Source organism: Plectropomus leopardus, chromosome 23, assembly GCF_026936395.1.
Source record: "Plectropomus leopardus strain MGB_pleo_1.0 chromosome 23, ASM2693639v1, whole genome shotgun sequence".
NCBI lineage: Eukaryota > Metazoa > Chordata > Actinopteri > Perciformes > Serranidae > Plectropomus > Plectropomus leopardus.
In genome coordinates, this window is record NC_142198.1 from 277,478 (window position 1) to 293,107 (window position 15,630).

At 39.3% G+C, this 15,630-nt stretch overlaps 2 protein-coding genes and 1 long non-coding RNA gene across 5 annotated transcripts in view; 1 reads left to right on the forward strand and 2 right to left on the reverse strand.

The window, feature by feature from the left end:
• The window catches only part of sorcs2 (sortilin-related VPS10 domain containing receptor 2), a 671,324-nt gene that overhangs the window by 212,621 nt on the left and 443,073 nt on the right, over positions 1-15,630 (forward strand). The gene's annotated exons all lie outside the window — the stretch shown is intronic.
• Positions 1,555-5,884, reverse strand: LOC148185573 (sterile alpha motif domain-containing protein 3-like). The gene is given in 3 exon segments (XM_088073603.1): positions 1,555-2,994; positions 3,524-3,766; positions 4,740-5,884. Coding segments are annotated over 3 exon segments (1,113 nt in total). The 5' UTR covers positions 5,289-5,884; the 3' UTR covers positions 1,555-2,673.
• On the reverse strand, positions 6,946-9,103 carry LOC148185574 (uncharacterized). Its single transcript, XR_015775761.1, has 3 exons — positions 9,062-9,103; positions 8,452-8,488; positions 6,946-7,061 (listed from the first exon to the last, which is right to left on the reverse strand). It is a non-coding gene; the product is annotated as an uncharacterized LOC148185574 (long non-coding RNA).

The following is a 15,630-nucleotide window of genomic DNA, read 5'->3' on the forward strand; positions in this document are numbered from 1 at the left end:
TGCACTTTTACATGGCTGGATTGGGTTAAGATCTTGATTCAAATCCCTTTGGATCTTCAGAGATATTTCAGTCATAGCTAATGAGGCAATCAAATGCTTGTCAGGAAGAATTGAACTTAAATTGCAACATGAGATGACTTGTCATCCCAAGACATCTCATGTTACAATTTTGATGTGCACTTCTGCGTCTATTTATAATGCTTTAGGTGTCCTTCTGCGTCTGCTGTTTACATTCTGGGATGCCACTACTGTGATGTCACTACCGTGATGTCAGCTGCCACTTTTGCCACACAGGCTTGGTCATATGAGAGGATATGATGTGTGCAAGCAAGGAAGAAAAGGGCGAACCCTACTGAAGCATATGGTGGGATTACGTCACATGTGGTTATATTTAGACATTACAAGCACACAGCAACCAACACCACAACGTCAACAAATGCAAATGCTGCCACAGAGGATTAGGGGAAGTAGGCACATGGTAAGGTGTAGAAAGCAAACATCACATTCAGATGGGAAGTAAACACAGAACTCCTGCATGAAGGGCTTGGGTTTGTCCCGATCCTTATATCATGTTGTGACTAGTCGAGTGTCAACCTGACACCATCTTGCCATGTTTTATGCAGATGCGGTAGGTGCTGTCCGTCTGCTGCCGGTGTATAATAACACCATGATTGGTTCTGTCTGGCCATGTTGTCACCTGACATCATCCAGTGGTGTTTCATGTGAATGCAAAAGAATCACAAACTTATACCAAAAGCACTGTCAAAGCAGCTTCGGAATGAGAATGGACTGCCATACCACAGAGGACCGCAGTTGGAAGCTATGCCCCACCCCTGCTGTACTTATTATATATTATATTATTATATAGCATTATTAAAGGCTTAAAAAATTTGTCATAACTTCATTATTCTGAAAGGCTGTAGAGTGAAGTGGCATTAGTTGAGTTGATGTAGTTGGGACTGCTTGTTATTTGGTCCAGTTTTGTTTTGTAATTGAGAAGCAACAGCTTTTTAGTGAAACTGAGGCCATGCTCTGGAAGCAACAAACCACAGGGTGAAGTTGTGAGATTGATTTGATTAGCTTTCATTTTAGCCACACAAGGCTTGATTTTATTGGAGGATCCGATGTGTGCAACCAAGGCAGCCTTTAGGCAGCAAAGGGTTCAAACAACTCTACTGAAGTATCTTTGAGCAAAATACCATTGACCTTAACCTTTTGTGTCCAAAGCTGACAATTGCACCTTTGTGCTACTCCCATACACTGTAAATTTTAATAAGTTCACTTTACTTAAAAAAAGTCAGGAAACCAATTGCCTCAAAATTCCCAAGTAAAGTAGATAACTAATTTTAAGTTGTTAAAACTGAAAATAACTGTTTAGACAACTTAGATAATGGCAGTCAACTTAAGTGAAGTTAACTCAAAATCATTAGTTAAGTTGACTATAAAATTTAAATTCAGACAACTCAGATAATGGCAGTAAACTAGAGTACATATAACTCAAAATTATAAGTTAGGTTGACTGTAAAATGTCAATTTTGACTACTTAAACTTGTGAGTTATGCTATTTAAGCTTTACTCGTAAAAATAAGTTTTCCTTACAAGTTTAAGCATTCACATTACTAGAAAAATATCAGGAAACTGATTGCCTTGATATGTTCAAGTAAGCTGAACTTCAACTGATAAGCTATTGAAACAAAGACAGACAACATATTAAATGGAAAACAAAGTTTAATAATTTAACTTTTTTGTTCAGAACACGTGGAAAATAGAATCCATGTTGAAAAGTACTTTAGTTTAGCTTACATACAGGGGTTCTTAAACCTTTCTGACCCACTGAGTAAAGGTGAGATGAAATGCAGTTTTTAATTAACAGTTAAAACAAACTTTTTTGGCTTTTAACCCCACTGGCAAAAGTTGCTCTTTGTATTACATACAAAGGGAAAAAGGCCAAATCACACCATGAGGCAAAAATTGCAGGAAGTTGCCAAAAAGTCATAAAAACATGTAAAATTACGAGGAAGTTAAGTATGTAATATAAAAACTAACTTTTTCAGAAAAAAGTGACACATGGCTTTTTTTTTGGGCACCCTTCAATCTAATATTGAGTCCCTAAAACATCCCTCAGTCATTAAAACTCTGAGACTCCCTGCTTACATATCTCTGTTGACTATGGTGTGAACTATAAACTCAATAGTCAATTACAGGGCATAACATTTATCTTAACATCAACAGTGAACAGCAGATATAGCTCAACTCTGTTTCCAAGCCACTTATTGCATGACTGCAAAATAAAATCAATATTTTAACTGAATCTGCAACTGTAATTCTGATGTTTGAGACAGCTCCCACTAAAAACTGCTCAGAGCTTACTGTTTTAAATTCTTAGTGGATGAGTTTAGAACTGCACTAGACATTGACTTTCAACAGATATTAAGTCAGAGATAACCGGCTAAAGAACAATCATGTTACAAAAGGGAAAACAAAAGCAAAAAACAAGGAAAGTAGTGTTCACGTTTCTCCATAAGAAAATAAAACCATTCAGTGGTCTGAAAGGGTGATGAGGCTCCCTCTCACAGAAAAGGATTTAACAAGAAAAAAATATCACCTTTCCAATAAGGGTAAAGGTTTCAATGTGACCCAAGATGTCACATCGCATTCACACTGTGATTACATTCACTGCATGAGAATATTTTTAAGTGATTGTATTTTTGGTTAAAGTGACTTATGTCCAAGTGAGAGAAGCACCCTTTGGATGAAGTCAAAGGTGTTCTTCATTTGTTGAGGATACTCCAAATTCAGGGCGTATGTGAGTCCAAAGAGCAAGCACATGGCATATGGAAGATTATCAAGGTCATCCATCACAACTCTTCCTTCCAAAATGATTGCGGTACCTGAAGACTGAAGGTGCAGTGAGTCAAGGGACATGGGTTCTTCCTCAGGAACAATGGTCAGGATTCCAATGGCGATGTGAGACAAGCATGGGTCATCGCTGTCCTAAAACCAATAGCAGCAATACAGCCCCAATTACATATCAGATGTCACCTTAATTTTGTATGGCAGAAAACACAAGACAGCCACTAAAAGTAAGCTATATTCTGATATTAGATATTCAAGTAAATATGGCACATGCATAAATAATTAACAGATTGTTTAATACATTCATGAGGATTAGGGCTGCCACAAACGATTATTTTAGTAATCAACTAGTCACCGATTATTTTTTGGGATCATATGTAAACTGCAGTTTAACAAGTTAGATTCAAACAAACTGAAAAAGTGCATTCCACAGTAACAAAAAAATAAATTGCCAATAAATATTTAGTATTTCTGAAAAGAACAGATTGGTAGGCTGAAAGATCTGTGAAAAAAAATCTGAAAAAAATATTAATCTGATAAATATTTAGAGCAGTTGTTGTGAGGGGACATTTATGTCCTTAAGGGTAAATTTGAAACTTTTTTGAGAGGGTACCAGAGTGGACATCCTGTGATGTGGAATAAAAACTCAGCAATAAAGGCGACTTACAAAGCAAGTCTTGAAGAAGTCTCGGCTCTCATCTCCAAGGATGACAGGAAGGCCACGGAGGACTGCTGTTCGTTTTGCAGTAACATCTGTACTCTGAAAAATCACAAACACATATCACTCCTGGCCAACACTTCCCCCCTTGGTCTTGAAAATCTCGAAGAAGCGAGGAGTGTATTTGTCAAGTTCTTTGAAGAATTCTGTATTCAAGTTTTTGCTTGACAAGCGACAGAACTCTGCCAGAATCTAAAGGAAAAGTATGACAAATTAGTATTCAAAATGTCATCATACTGGACCAACATAAAAGAATAACAAAAAAATCAGGAATCTGTATCTAATCTTTTGAGGCCAGTGCAATACTGTTTCCTCTCTCTGTTACTGTGTGTTCACACCAAAAGCGGCAAAGGCGGCAAAGACGCCCGAGGGTGCGCGAGAAAGAGGACAGCGTCTATAGCGGCAAAATATTTTTGCTACTTTAGACGCTTTTCATGTGACTGATGTCAAAGTTGTCATTTTAAAGGAGCCGCAAAGCGGACTTCTTGACAACAGCATAGCGCTGCTTGCTCGTTAGCTTCTTCAGGCGGTCTCTCTCTCTCTATGTGTGTGTGTGCACGTTTCTCTCTATGTGTGTGTGTGTGTGTGTGTGTATCCGCTATTTTTCTGTGTGTTTTTCGGTTGATGCTTTGGCCACTCAGGACGCCAGGCTCTCATTGAAAATGAATTGACTTCCGGCATCTTTGCCTCTTTTGGTGTGAACGCACAGTTATTAAGTGTTTTGTTACTTTTTGATGAGACACTCGGATTTACAAAGATCAATTTCTAAAATCATGAAGTCACCCTCCACTCAAAAATGTTTCTCTTATTGTTCCTGTTTGAATTGAATGTTTGGGCTTCACTGTACAGAGTTTGACAATGAAAGGTGGTTTTGCACATTCATCTGCAGAAAATATTGGGATTTCAATGAGAGGGAGTAGATATAATTCTAAGGATTTTTTCCACGATAATTGTCTGTTTACTTTGTGGAAAAAAACAAATTATTATTCAAAGTAGATATTTTAAATACATCCTAAAACATGTTTGGAGGGGATCTTTAAAATCTTAGGACTACTTTTCACTGGCAGGACGCTGAAGCAAATTCTGTAAGTTTATCAAAGATATGACAAATAATGAATTAAAAGAGAACTAAAATGGATAAAAGCTAGGGAGAGTTTTAAATTACCTGACCCTCTGTAAAGAGTGCTGGCCACCTTTCCATTATGTCTTTTACTGGAGGCTCCAAGTTCACCAACTCTTGTCTTCTCAAGGCAAAAGTAGTGTCCATGATTTTGGTCACCAGAGCAGCAGTTGGACGACGTTTCTTCATTTCCTCTACAAGTTGCTTTTGTTTGGACTCCATACTGGTCTCATCTTCACCATCAGGGAAGTTGGGTAGAAAATTGATTTCAAATCGTTTTGGTCTTTTGACGCTTCTCTGCGGAGCTTGGCCTTTTCTCTTCCCTTGATTTGCGGCCACATCTGTACATCCAGCTCGACGCAGTTTGGTGCGGTAGTTTCCCATTTTAAATTTTAGGCTATTTTTCCAGCTGTTACATCCATTCACAGAGCCTGGTTCAGTGAGGCATGGATGTTTTTGAATCAGCGCAGTTGCAACATCATTGAATTCTTGATCAGAGGGATACGCCTTGAAGCTGTAAATTGCCTCTGCAAGTTTTTCAAGTATCTCATGCTTCATGTCCCTGGGTACTTGCAGGTATGTCTTGTCTCTCATATACAGAAGATTCCCCTGGCGTAGTCTGTACTCGATGTCCACAGGAAAATAAGGAATTTCAAAGGTGTCTGGCCATGGAGACCGAGCAAGGGATGACCAACTTTCAGAGGAGGAAACAGAGAGGATCTCTGTGTCAACTGTGCTGGCGGTGCTTGGTGTGGGGTTGGAACCAGAGCAATTATCTTCAGCGTGGGTTTGTCAGGCAGGTCAGTAATGTCAGTGAGGTTGACGAGGGCATTATTAAAATCAGGATCCTCATACTGCAGGGAGAATTTGTACTGAAGGCCCAGCTTCTCCTCAAGCTGTTCAACAAGTGAGTCAAGTGTCTGTGGTTTCCCAGTGAGTGTAATTTTCCTGATGTCACTGTCATGGACAATTATTCTTAGTGTAGTCCTCATCTCCATTGTTCGATGTGATTCTACAGTAGATTAAAAAAATACCATAAAAAATCAGTTTAGTTACTTCATGACACTTGACATCAAAATCTTCAGCATCCAATCAGCACAAAATATAATGTCTAAGGGTAACAAATGTTCTGCCCCTGATTCTGTAGGCTGCAAGAGGAAAAGGGTCATTCAGATCAGAGAGCATGTTGACAGACATTGGTGACACATGACTGCATAGCTCATAAGAACACAGATGCTCATTATACCATGATGTCATATGTTTGCACAGAAACAAAACGTCACTGTTAATGACAAGGATGTTGTGAATTTGCCTAAACTCAGGTAGGCATGAACAAGCACCAACAGACACAATCATATCTGGACTGTATTTGATGCCATCAACGCTCACAGATGAGGCTGCAAGGAAAGTGTTCTGAGATGCATACCTCTGTTTCAACAAGTTCTGAATATTCTCAGGTAAAGATGAAACCAAAGAAAGTGTCACCTTGTCCATTTGGATAGATGGCTTGAAAAATGAGGAGGAGTCCACATGGTATGCCATCATTCTCTGATGCCGGACAGCCAGAGTTTGTGGGACGTTTTTGAAGTTTTTTGTGTTGTGAATGACTTGTTTGAAGAATTTATGCTTTCCTTCAAAGCGCATTGTCCACATATCTCTGAGTGGCCCATACATCCTCATCAACTGTGGATAGTGTTCCACAAAATGGTGCTTTGGGCGCAATGTGAAGTGAGGAAATACTGTTAAAAGTAAACCTCTGTGCTCTGAGATCTTTGCATCAAGGAAGTCAAGAGAATCTTCTGTTAGTCTGAATGATGCTAACAGTTCTAAGATGTCCTTCAAAAGCATTAAAATTTCCCATGTTGGATCATTCTCTGGGACATCAAAACCAATCATGAGTGGAAGAAGTCTTGTGAGAGCCCAGTTTTCGTGGCTGTTACCGCCAATCGTACCTCTAGAAGCAAATGTGGCTGGGATAATCTGAGGATGATCAGGCCTGTAAGGGAATTTGTAGGGAAACTGTTTGATGACTTTGTTCAAGGACTCAAGGGTGATGTACTTCTTAGAGATCAAGTCATTAATGCACAAAGACATCTCAACAGGGATGATACCTTCCAAGAGGTCATGCATTATGTCAGGTGGAAACCCGGTGACAGTGTGGAAATGTTCCAAATTGTCGCTTAAAACACAAGGACCTTTCACACCATACTCTTTCACCAGATTGGGATTCTCTAAAACTTGAGAAACTTGCCTGTCATGCTCCTGGCAGGTTCTCCCCTCAAATCCTCCTGATCGGACCTCCCTTTGCTGGATGTCACTCCTCTTCACCATGCAAAATCGACAGGGGTGCTCCACCGTGAAACTCTCCTGAAAGCCAGCGAAAGAATGAGCACCTAGGTTATCGGCTGACACATAGAGCACAGTTCCCTTCACACACTCGCCTAACTGCTCAACATAGACACCATGTTTTTCAAGAGTCACCAGGTCTTGAAGAAGTGGGTGAAGGACAGCTGCATAGCCATGCTGTTTGATTGCACTTGCTCTGCATAATATTGCTAGCTGAATGGAGTGGAGACAGGAGCGATGTTTTGAGGGAAGATTGGCAAGAACCCAATAAATACCACACAGTTTGTGTTTCTTTTTGGAGGTGCCCAGAGGATTGGCTATCTCAAACTCATCAATGTAAAGGCCAAGCACAATCCTTAAGGTCTCAGTCTTAAAAAAATCATTCCCACGATAGTGTGTGCCATCTCTGTAAGTGTTGAATCCATCAACGGTGCACTCATGTGTGAGAATTTTATCCAGAACATCAGCTCTGTTTAATAGTTTTTGTAACATTTTCAAAATTGGCACATAAGAGAGTGACTGTAGGTCTTTTTCAAGCTTGTATTCAACTGGCATGACCATAGGAAATTCTCTCTGAAAATATGAGGCTCTTATACTGGCTGTGGAGAGTGACTGGCCAGCATCAGTCATTTTCAAGAACAAGTTATTCTCTTTGACAGCATTCACAATCTTTCTCACTACTGAATTGTCACTGACACCATGTTCATTGAGAATTTGCTGAATGGCATTATGCAAAAGGGGCTCTGAGAGAAGAACAAGCTGATTTAGTTGTTGAATTACCTCCTGTACTGCCATATCAGATAAATGCAAGACTGCCTGCAGTTTCAGAAAGAGTGAGGCTAAATTATGCTCAAGTTGATGTTGTAAGTGATCCAAATTTTCGATTTGACCTTCTTCATTTTCTTCTTGGTCTGTAGGATCACTAGAAAAATCCTCAACTTCTTGTACATCTTGTGACACATCTGGATCTGAATTGTGAGGTGTGCTGCGCAAGGCAATGTCAGGCTTCAAATGCTTCTGACTGGGAAGCCGATGCTCTTTGCTTTTATGAGCATTAAATGTTGAGTAGACATTGCTCTCAAAAATGCAGTTTTCATATGGACACTTCACAGTTTCCTTATTTTTAAGATGTTGGCGCAAATGGGAAAAAAAATTTGTTCTGTGCAGGGTTCTTCAAAATTGCAAAGGGGACAATTGAATATCACAGGTATTTCATCAGCTCCACTCATCTGCCCATCATGTACTTCATAGGAGTGATTTCTTGTTAGATGCACTTTTAGGGCATTAAATGACTTGAATGAACACAGACAATCTGTGTGGAGGCATGGAATTGGAGTAGTTCTGGCATAGCTTCCATGTTTTAAGCAGAATAGTTGAGCCCTCTTTTCAGAAGAAAACATGCATTACTTACACTTCCAATGCATAGCTAGGTGTCTGGCCTCAGAAACCTACAAAAGAAACAACAAAACCAATCAGTTAAACTGTTATTAACTCGTAGCACAAGCACAGATTAGGGCTGTACAGAATATAATTTTCAGAATGCCCCCCCAAGCATCATAAATGTGAATATATATTATGGTTTCAGATGTGAGGACGTCATATTGGGCTTTTGGGAAGCAGTGAGTTTTTTTTCTCCAAACAATTTTCAGGAGAAAACAAACAATTGATTAATGCAGAAAATAAAATACTCAACAGATTAGTCTGTAATGAAAATAGTTGATAGTTGCATCTCTACACTCTTTAATTCAAAAGTTTTTGCTTTTTACCGTTATGAAAAATATGGACTCTGTTTCTTATGTTGCTGTTCGTGACATTTTTGCACGTGTAATGTTATCATTACCTGAAGGGCTGGTTAACTTGAGCGCTCACATGCTAACGTTAACGTTAGCTTTCACATGCTAACGTTGATCTTTACACGTTAGCTAAACATAAAGTTCACTTCCAAACTTGGACTAACGAATAAATTACACGACAAAAATACCGACTATACGTTTGCTACGTTTAAAACCAGTTAAACTTACCGTGACACTGTGCATCAACCGTCTCTCATGTCTCTTCCCGCTTACTGAGGGTTGGGGTGAGCAACTGCGCATGTGTATTCAATGAGAGATTCCGAATACTGCCGGAAACTGCCGGACACTGCCGAGTCTCTCCGGGTTTTGCAGACGCTTCTTGCTCTCTCATACTTCTAAGTAAAGGTAACTTGCAGCTGACAAGTTTGTTTACTTGCCTCAGTAGAAAGTTGTCTTCACTAAGTTTAAGTGAGGAGAGTCAACAGAGTAAGCTGAAATGAGTTAAGGGCACTTTTTATTCTAAGTAAGATATACAATTACATTTTACAGTGTATATCTACTAGTCACTTTCTTTGTTAACTTCAAATATGGATCTGTCACCTTGATTTTTAATTAAAAAAAATTACAAACCAGTAATCCAATGTAGTAGTAGTGTTGTAGTTTGACTGTGTATTTGTATGGCCATGTGGCCTGGGTTTCTCGGTTGTCCAAGACAAATTTCTTCTTATCTTATCATTTGTTTTCAAGTGTAACTGACAACACTTATGGGGTTACAACAGCATAATAACTAATTTAGCGCTTACTGAACTTTTACTGAAGTCAAACCTTGCCACAATTCTGTCTGACTTTTTTGAGGTAAAGGGTGAACCCCGAGAAAAAAAAATCTTAAGTTTTATGCTTGGCTTTGGAGGAAAATTTGGTTTGTTGATAAAAAACAACTACAACAGATTGTTCTTTAAAAAACATTCAGACAGAGTACACTCTGAGTATGGTATTTCAAGAATGGTCAGACAACATTGTCTAAATAAACATTCAGATAATTTTGTCAAAAGAATGTTCAGAGAACATTTTTCAAACAATGTTTTTAAAAGAATTCTCAGACTAAAATATTCAGAGAACGTTCTCTAAAAAAACGCTAAGATAATGTTTTTTAAACAAAATTCAGACCATGTTTTCTCAAAACACTTTACTGGAGACTGCTCAGAAAATGAAAACATTCAGACAACATTGTCTGAAGAACGTTCAGAAAATTAAAAAAACATCAGAGAACGTTGTCTAAAAACCTTCATGGAACATTCTAAAACGAATACTCAGAGAATTTTTAAAACATAATTAAAAAAAAGTTTATATAATGTTTTTTAAACAATGTTCAGACAACATTCACTAAAGAACAATCCTATATTTTTTTTAAACCTTCATTTTAGGATCTTAAACATAGAACAAACACTCAGTCCATCACTTAACCATCTCATCCACAAAATTCTTTGCAGATAGAAAATAAATAAATAATAATAATAATAATAAAACGGTGCTGGACTTAACATTCACAGTTAAATAAGATATATCTACACAGCAACATAGGGTTTACTATTACACTCTCAGTTTATTACAATCTACAACCCTTGAGATACGCTAGTTGAGGGCTCTTTGAGTCTTGTTATTATTTGAGAACCTTAACCTTTCTAAGTACAATACATTCATCAATTTTCTTAACCGCATATCATATGTTGGTATGCAGTCTGACTTCCAGATAAGTAGAATACGTTTCTTTGTGACAACCATACCAAAAGAGATGGCCTGAGTTTCATGTTTGTCTGCCAAAAGGTACACACTCATGGCACCTAGGACAGCAACTAGTGGGTTAGGGTCCCAGTTCTTCTCAAAGGCAAGAGACATTCAAATACACACTTCAAGAATCAGAATCAGAATCAGAATCAGAAAAAACACAAACAATGAACAACTTATAACCAAATGTATGTCCAAAAACTTTGTGTTAACGTCCCATCTGCCTCTTCACACTTGCTACATAGGTTGGAAACATTAGGAAAAAAATTATGCAGTCTGTCTTCAGAATAATATACTGTTTTGAATTGTATTAAATTATGCCTGGAATTAACTAAACATTTCAGATAACAATTTTTAAGCAATGTTGAGACATTTTTCTTGAAAATGTCCAGAAAACATCCAAACAATGTTTAAAGATGAACAAAGTCAGACAACTTCCAGAGAATGTTCTTCAGAAAGCATTTAGACATTTAGACAATGTTTTCAAAAGAACGTTCTCTGAAAGTTGTCTGCAGAACTTTCTTTACACAACGATCAGCGACGTTGGAGGAATGGTAGGCAAATGAAATCCTTAACCTGCTGTTCAATTAAGCAATATCACACGAGAGGGAGTGATATTGTACCATATATCATCACAGCTGTGATTCAGTTGGAGGCAATCGGCCGGTTGGTATGATGATATACAGTCCACCATTATGACTTCGAGTGTGATATTGCTTTTCTACAACAGTTCTACAAATGTCTTTTTTAGTTAACAGTAATAAGTGACAATAGATATTTTTTTTTTTTGTTTAATTAATGATTTTTTTGGCTCCACTGACACAAATAGTTCCGCAATTGCTGGATGTGACAGCTGTTGCCTAGCAACACATAAACATTTTCCTGCACACTGCTTGCCAATCTATGGAAGCTCGGTCTTCATGTTATGCACAGACCAGCTGCTTCGTAACATAAACATTTATCTCTGTGCTTTCAGTGAAATAACAGTCTGTTAACAGACACTGTGGTGGCCAGTGTGATTTAGATGAGATAGTTTGATCAGACAGTATTACGTCGCTCCAGCATGTGTCCACTCACTGCTGTGATGTGCATCCTCTCGAGTTGGCGGTTTAGCAAAACCCATCTATTTTTTGAGTGATGATGCCAGTCAGATGGGATTTCCTCGCTATTCAAACACTGATACAATCTGTGGTAACATTATATAACCACCGACCATTAGTGTGAGCCTAACGAACATTGTACAACAGCTGTAAAGCAGAGTGATGCATGCATCGCGAAAAGTTCACAGTCCCATTGATGTTGGACTATATATCATCACTCATGGAATGCCTCTTGACCAATCAAATTGCTTGGTCGGAACTGTTTTATAATTGAGCAATATGAAATAAGAGGGAGTTCTGTTGTACTGTATATCATCATAGCTGTGATTGAGTTCTAGACACGAGGCAGCAGACTGAGTGCTGAAGATAATCACAGCCGTACAGTACGACCTTGAGTGTGATATTGTTGATATTCACCACTTCTACAAGCACCCTTTATTAGTGAACAGTGCGCAGTTGCTTAGTATCATGAACATTTATCTGTGCTTTTCCTGTGAAAGGTGTCTATTAACAGTCACTTTGGTAGCCTGTGTGATTCAGATGAGTTAGTTTGATCAGACAGTACATCCCTCCAGCATGTATCCACTTACTGCCATGATTTCTGTCATCTTGAGTCCTGTATCAGATAATCTGCTTGTTGGTGGCTCTCAGGCTGTGGTTGATGTTAAGACAAGTGTGTCCCTGTCACACCTCACACTGTAACATCTTTGAAAGCTGCTTTACTCCCAGGAATACAGCGTTAAACCAGAGGCTGGACATTGCACCTGGCTGCAGGTAGAATTATTTTTTCATCAAGTCGAATTTTGCTCAGGTGATTTACGAGTGAGCTACCGGTCAGATGGGATTTCCTCACTCAAATCTACAGTTAAGTTAGATAACTACCTACCATTAATGTATGCTTAATTAATGGTTTAGAACACCTGTGAAGCAGAGTAATACATGCAGAGTTAAAAGTCCCTGTGATGTTGTATTAAATATCAGCCCTCATGGAATGCATCTCATCTAATCAAATTGCTTTGGTCGGAACTACCTCTTGAATTAAGCACTTCATCTCTATGGAGGTAAGTAGGGTTGGACTGTGAACAAAACTTGTCCCCAGAAACTTTCCTTTGGACTGTCCCCATTGCTTCCTCCTACCCATTACTGAGAGTGATTCCATATTGATTTAAGCATTTACAGGCCTAACATCTATAATCCATAGCAGCAATCTGATATAAAAGACAAAAGACTGGATTTAAAACACACTTCATTAAGCCTGAGATACATGAAAGCCACCTGAGTGGTACAACATTGGCACTGGCAGTATTGCCGCTATCTGAAGAACTCTATTAAATGTCACCATATGAGCTAGTCAAGCACTAGTGCTATTGCCTGCTAACAAGTTATTATGTCGCTTGTCCTCATCAGCAGGCAAATGACCTCATCGTCTTGACCCTGGCCCCGAGCCTCTCTAGGGCTAGGAACGCTGCACTAAGAACATTCTCTAAACAAGGTTCAAACAAGGTCAAAGGACATACTGTAAAGAATGCTCAGAGCATGTTTAAACAATTTTCAGAGAATATTCTCAAAATAACATTCCGACTTCATTGTCCAAACAATGTTTAGACAATGTTTTCTAGAGAACTCTAAGTGGACTCTAATAAGGACTCAACTGTAAAGACTACTCCGCCTCCAGAGGACCAGCCACTCTCAGTGACCACAGCAGATGTGAGGCAACTCCTGCTGAGAGTGAATACAAACAAGTACGCAGGCCCAGACAACATTCCAGGACGAGAACTAAAACCTTGTGCTGTTCAGCTTGTTAATATTATAACTGACATTTTTAAAATCTCTCTCCCACAAGATACTGTTCCCTCCTGCCTCAAGACAGCCATAATCATTCCTGTACCCAAAAACCTCTGCTGTGTCTAGTCTTAATGACTATCACTCTGTGGCTCTGACCCCCATCCTGATGAAGTGCTTTGAGAAATTGGTTCTCCAGCACACCAAAGACAGCATCTCTGCCAGCATGGACCCTCAGTATGCTTTCAGAACCAACAGATCCATATATATATATATATATATATATATATACAGATATATCTACTGCTCTTCACTCAGTCTTCGCTCACCTAAAGAATAAGAACAGCTACATCAGGATGCTGTTTCTTGACTTCAACTCAGCATTCAACACAATCTCTCCCATGTAGATGATTGGAAAACTTAACACGCTAGGCTTTCAGTACAACACTCTGCAATTGGACACTGGACCTTATATGCCAGGGGTGTCCAAACTACGGCCAACTGCGGCCCACACAAGAAGCTTGAGCTCATCTCTATTGCACTTCTTAGTTTCAACACTAGATGGAGCCAGCCACAGAAACGGTGCTTCTCCACTAAACAAAATTAAGCAAAGAAAAACTTTTACCGTGAGTCACCAGAAATGGCAGCACCGAAGAAACGCAAAATAGCAAGTGAGTGTAGAAGATTTCAAACATGGTGGGAAAATGAATATTTCTTCAAAGAAATCAACGGAAAGTGTGTCTGTTTGATTTGCAATGAAGATGTTGCTGTGATGAAAGAGTATAATGTCCGTCGGCACAATGAGACCAAACATCAGAGCTACACATTGTACACCGGTGCCAAATGAACACAAAAAGTCAAGCAAATGGCAGCTAGCCTACAAGCTCAACAACAGTTTTTTTTTCCGTGCTAACAAAATACAGGAAAACGCCACAACAGCAAGCTATGAAGTCGCTAAACCAATTGCCCAGCACGGCAAACCGTTCTCAGACGGTGATTTCATAAAGCAGTGCCTCATCAAAGCAGACAGAGAACCAGAATGACTGATAGCCATCTCTGTGAAGTCCTTCGTGTCTCAACCACCAAACTTTCTCCTGACATGTCAGCCATCCTTCAGTCCAAAGGACAGCATCACTGCTCCCTCCCTCTCTAGGTTTCTTTGGCATTATTCTCACTGAGAACCTCTCTTGGTCATCACACATCACCACCCAGGTTAAAAAAGCACAGAAAAGGCTCTACTTGCTACGGAAACTTAGGAAGGCTAAATTCCAGAGCAAGATCCTGGTTAACTTCTACAGAGGAGCAATAGAAAGCATACTGACTGAAAACATCACCAGCTGACATGGTTCGTGCATGGCCCAGGACAGGGAGGCTCTACTGCGGGGGATTAAAACTGCCCAGAACATCACTGGTTCCCATCTACAGAGCATCAGTGACCTCGGTGAAGTGAGGTGTCTGCACAGAGCCCAAAGGATACTGAAAGACAGCAGCCCACCCCAGCCACAGTCTGTTCACCCTGTTGCCATCTGGAAAAGGTACAGAGGTATTCGCTGCTGAACCACCAGACTACAGAGCAGCTTCTTTCCCCAGGCTGTGAGACTCCTCGACACCTGCTTCGACACCAAAATATGTAGCAGGATTTAGGATCACCTTAAATTTCATTTCTTCTTAAACTATGTTTAAGAAATAGGACAAGTAACCTTGTTTCCTTGTATATTGTAAACAATTGGACTTACTTGAGTTTCTTGAAGATGTTTCATCTCTCATCTGTGAGGCTTCTTCAGTTCTCACAGACTGGTTGGACTCACAGGCTTTAAAACCCTGTTTGGTTGTTGACCCCCTGCTATCCGAAATACAAGACCAGGATTTACAGCACAGATATACTTAATTAAAGCCTGATAAGAGATAAATTAAAGCCACCTTGGTGAAACAGCGTTGGCACTAGCAGTATTGCTGCTAAATGAAGAGTTCTGTTAACTGTCACCGTATGAGCTAGCCAAGCACTAGCTCTATCACTTGCTAATAAGTTATGTTGCTTGTCCTCATCAGGGTTTTGAATTACACTGGCATCTGTGTTGTTATTTTTTGAATAATAACACTATGTAACATAAAACATTTTGCAGTATCAAC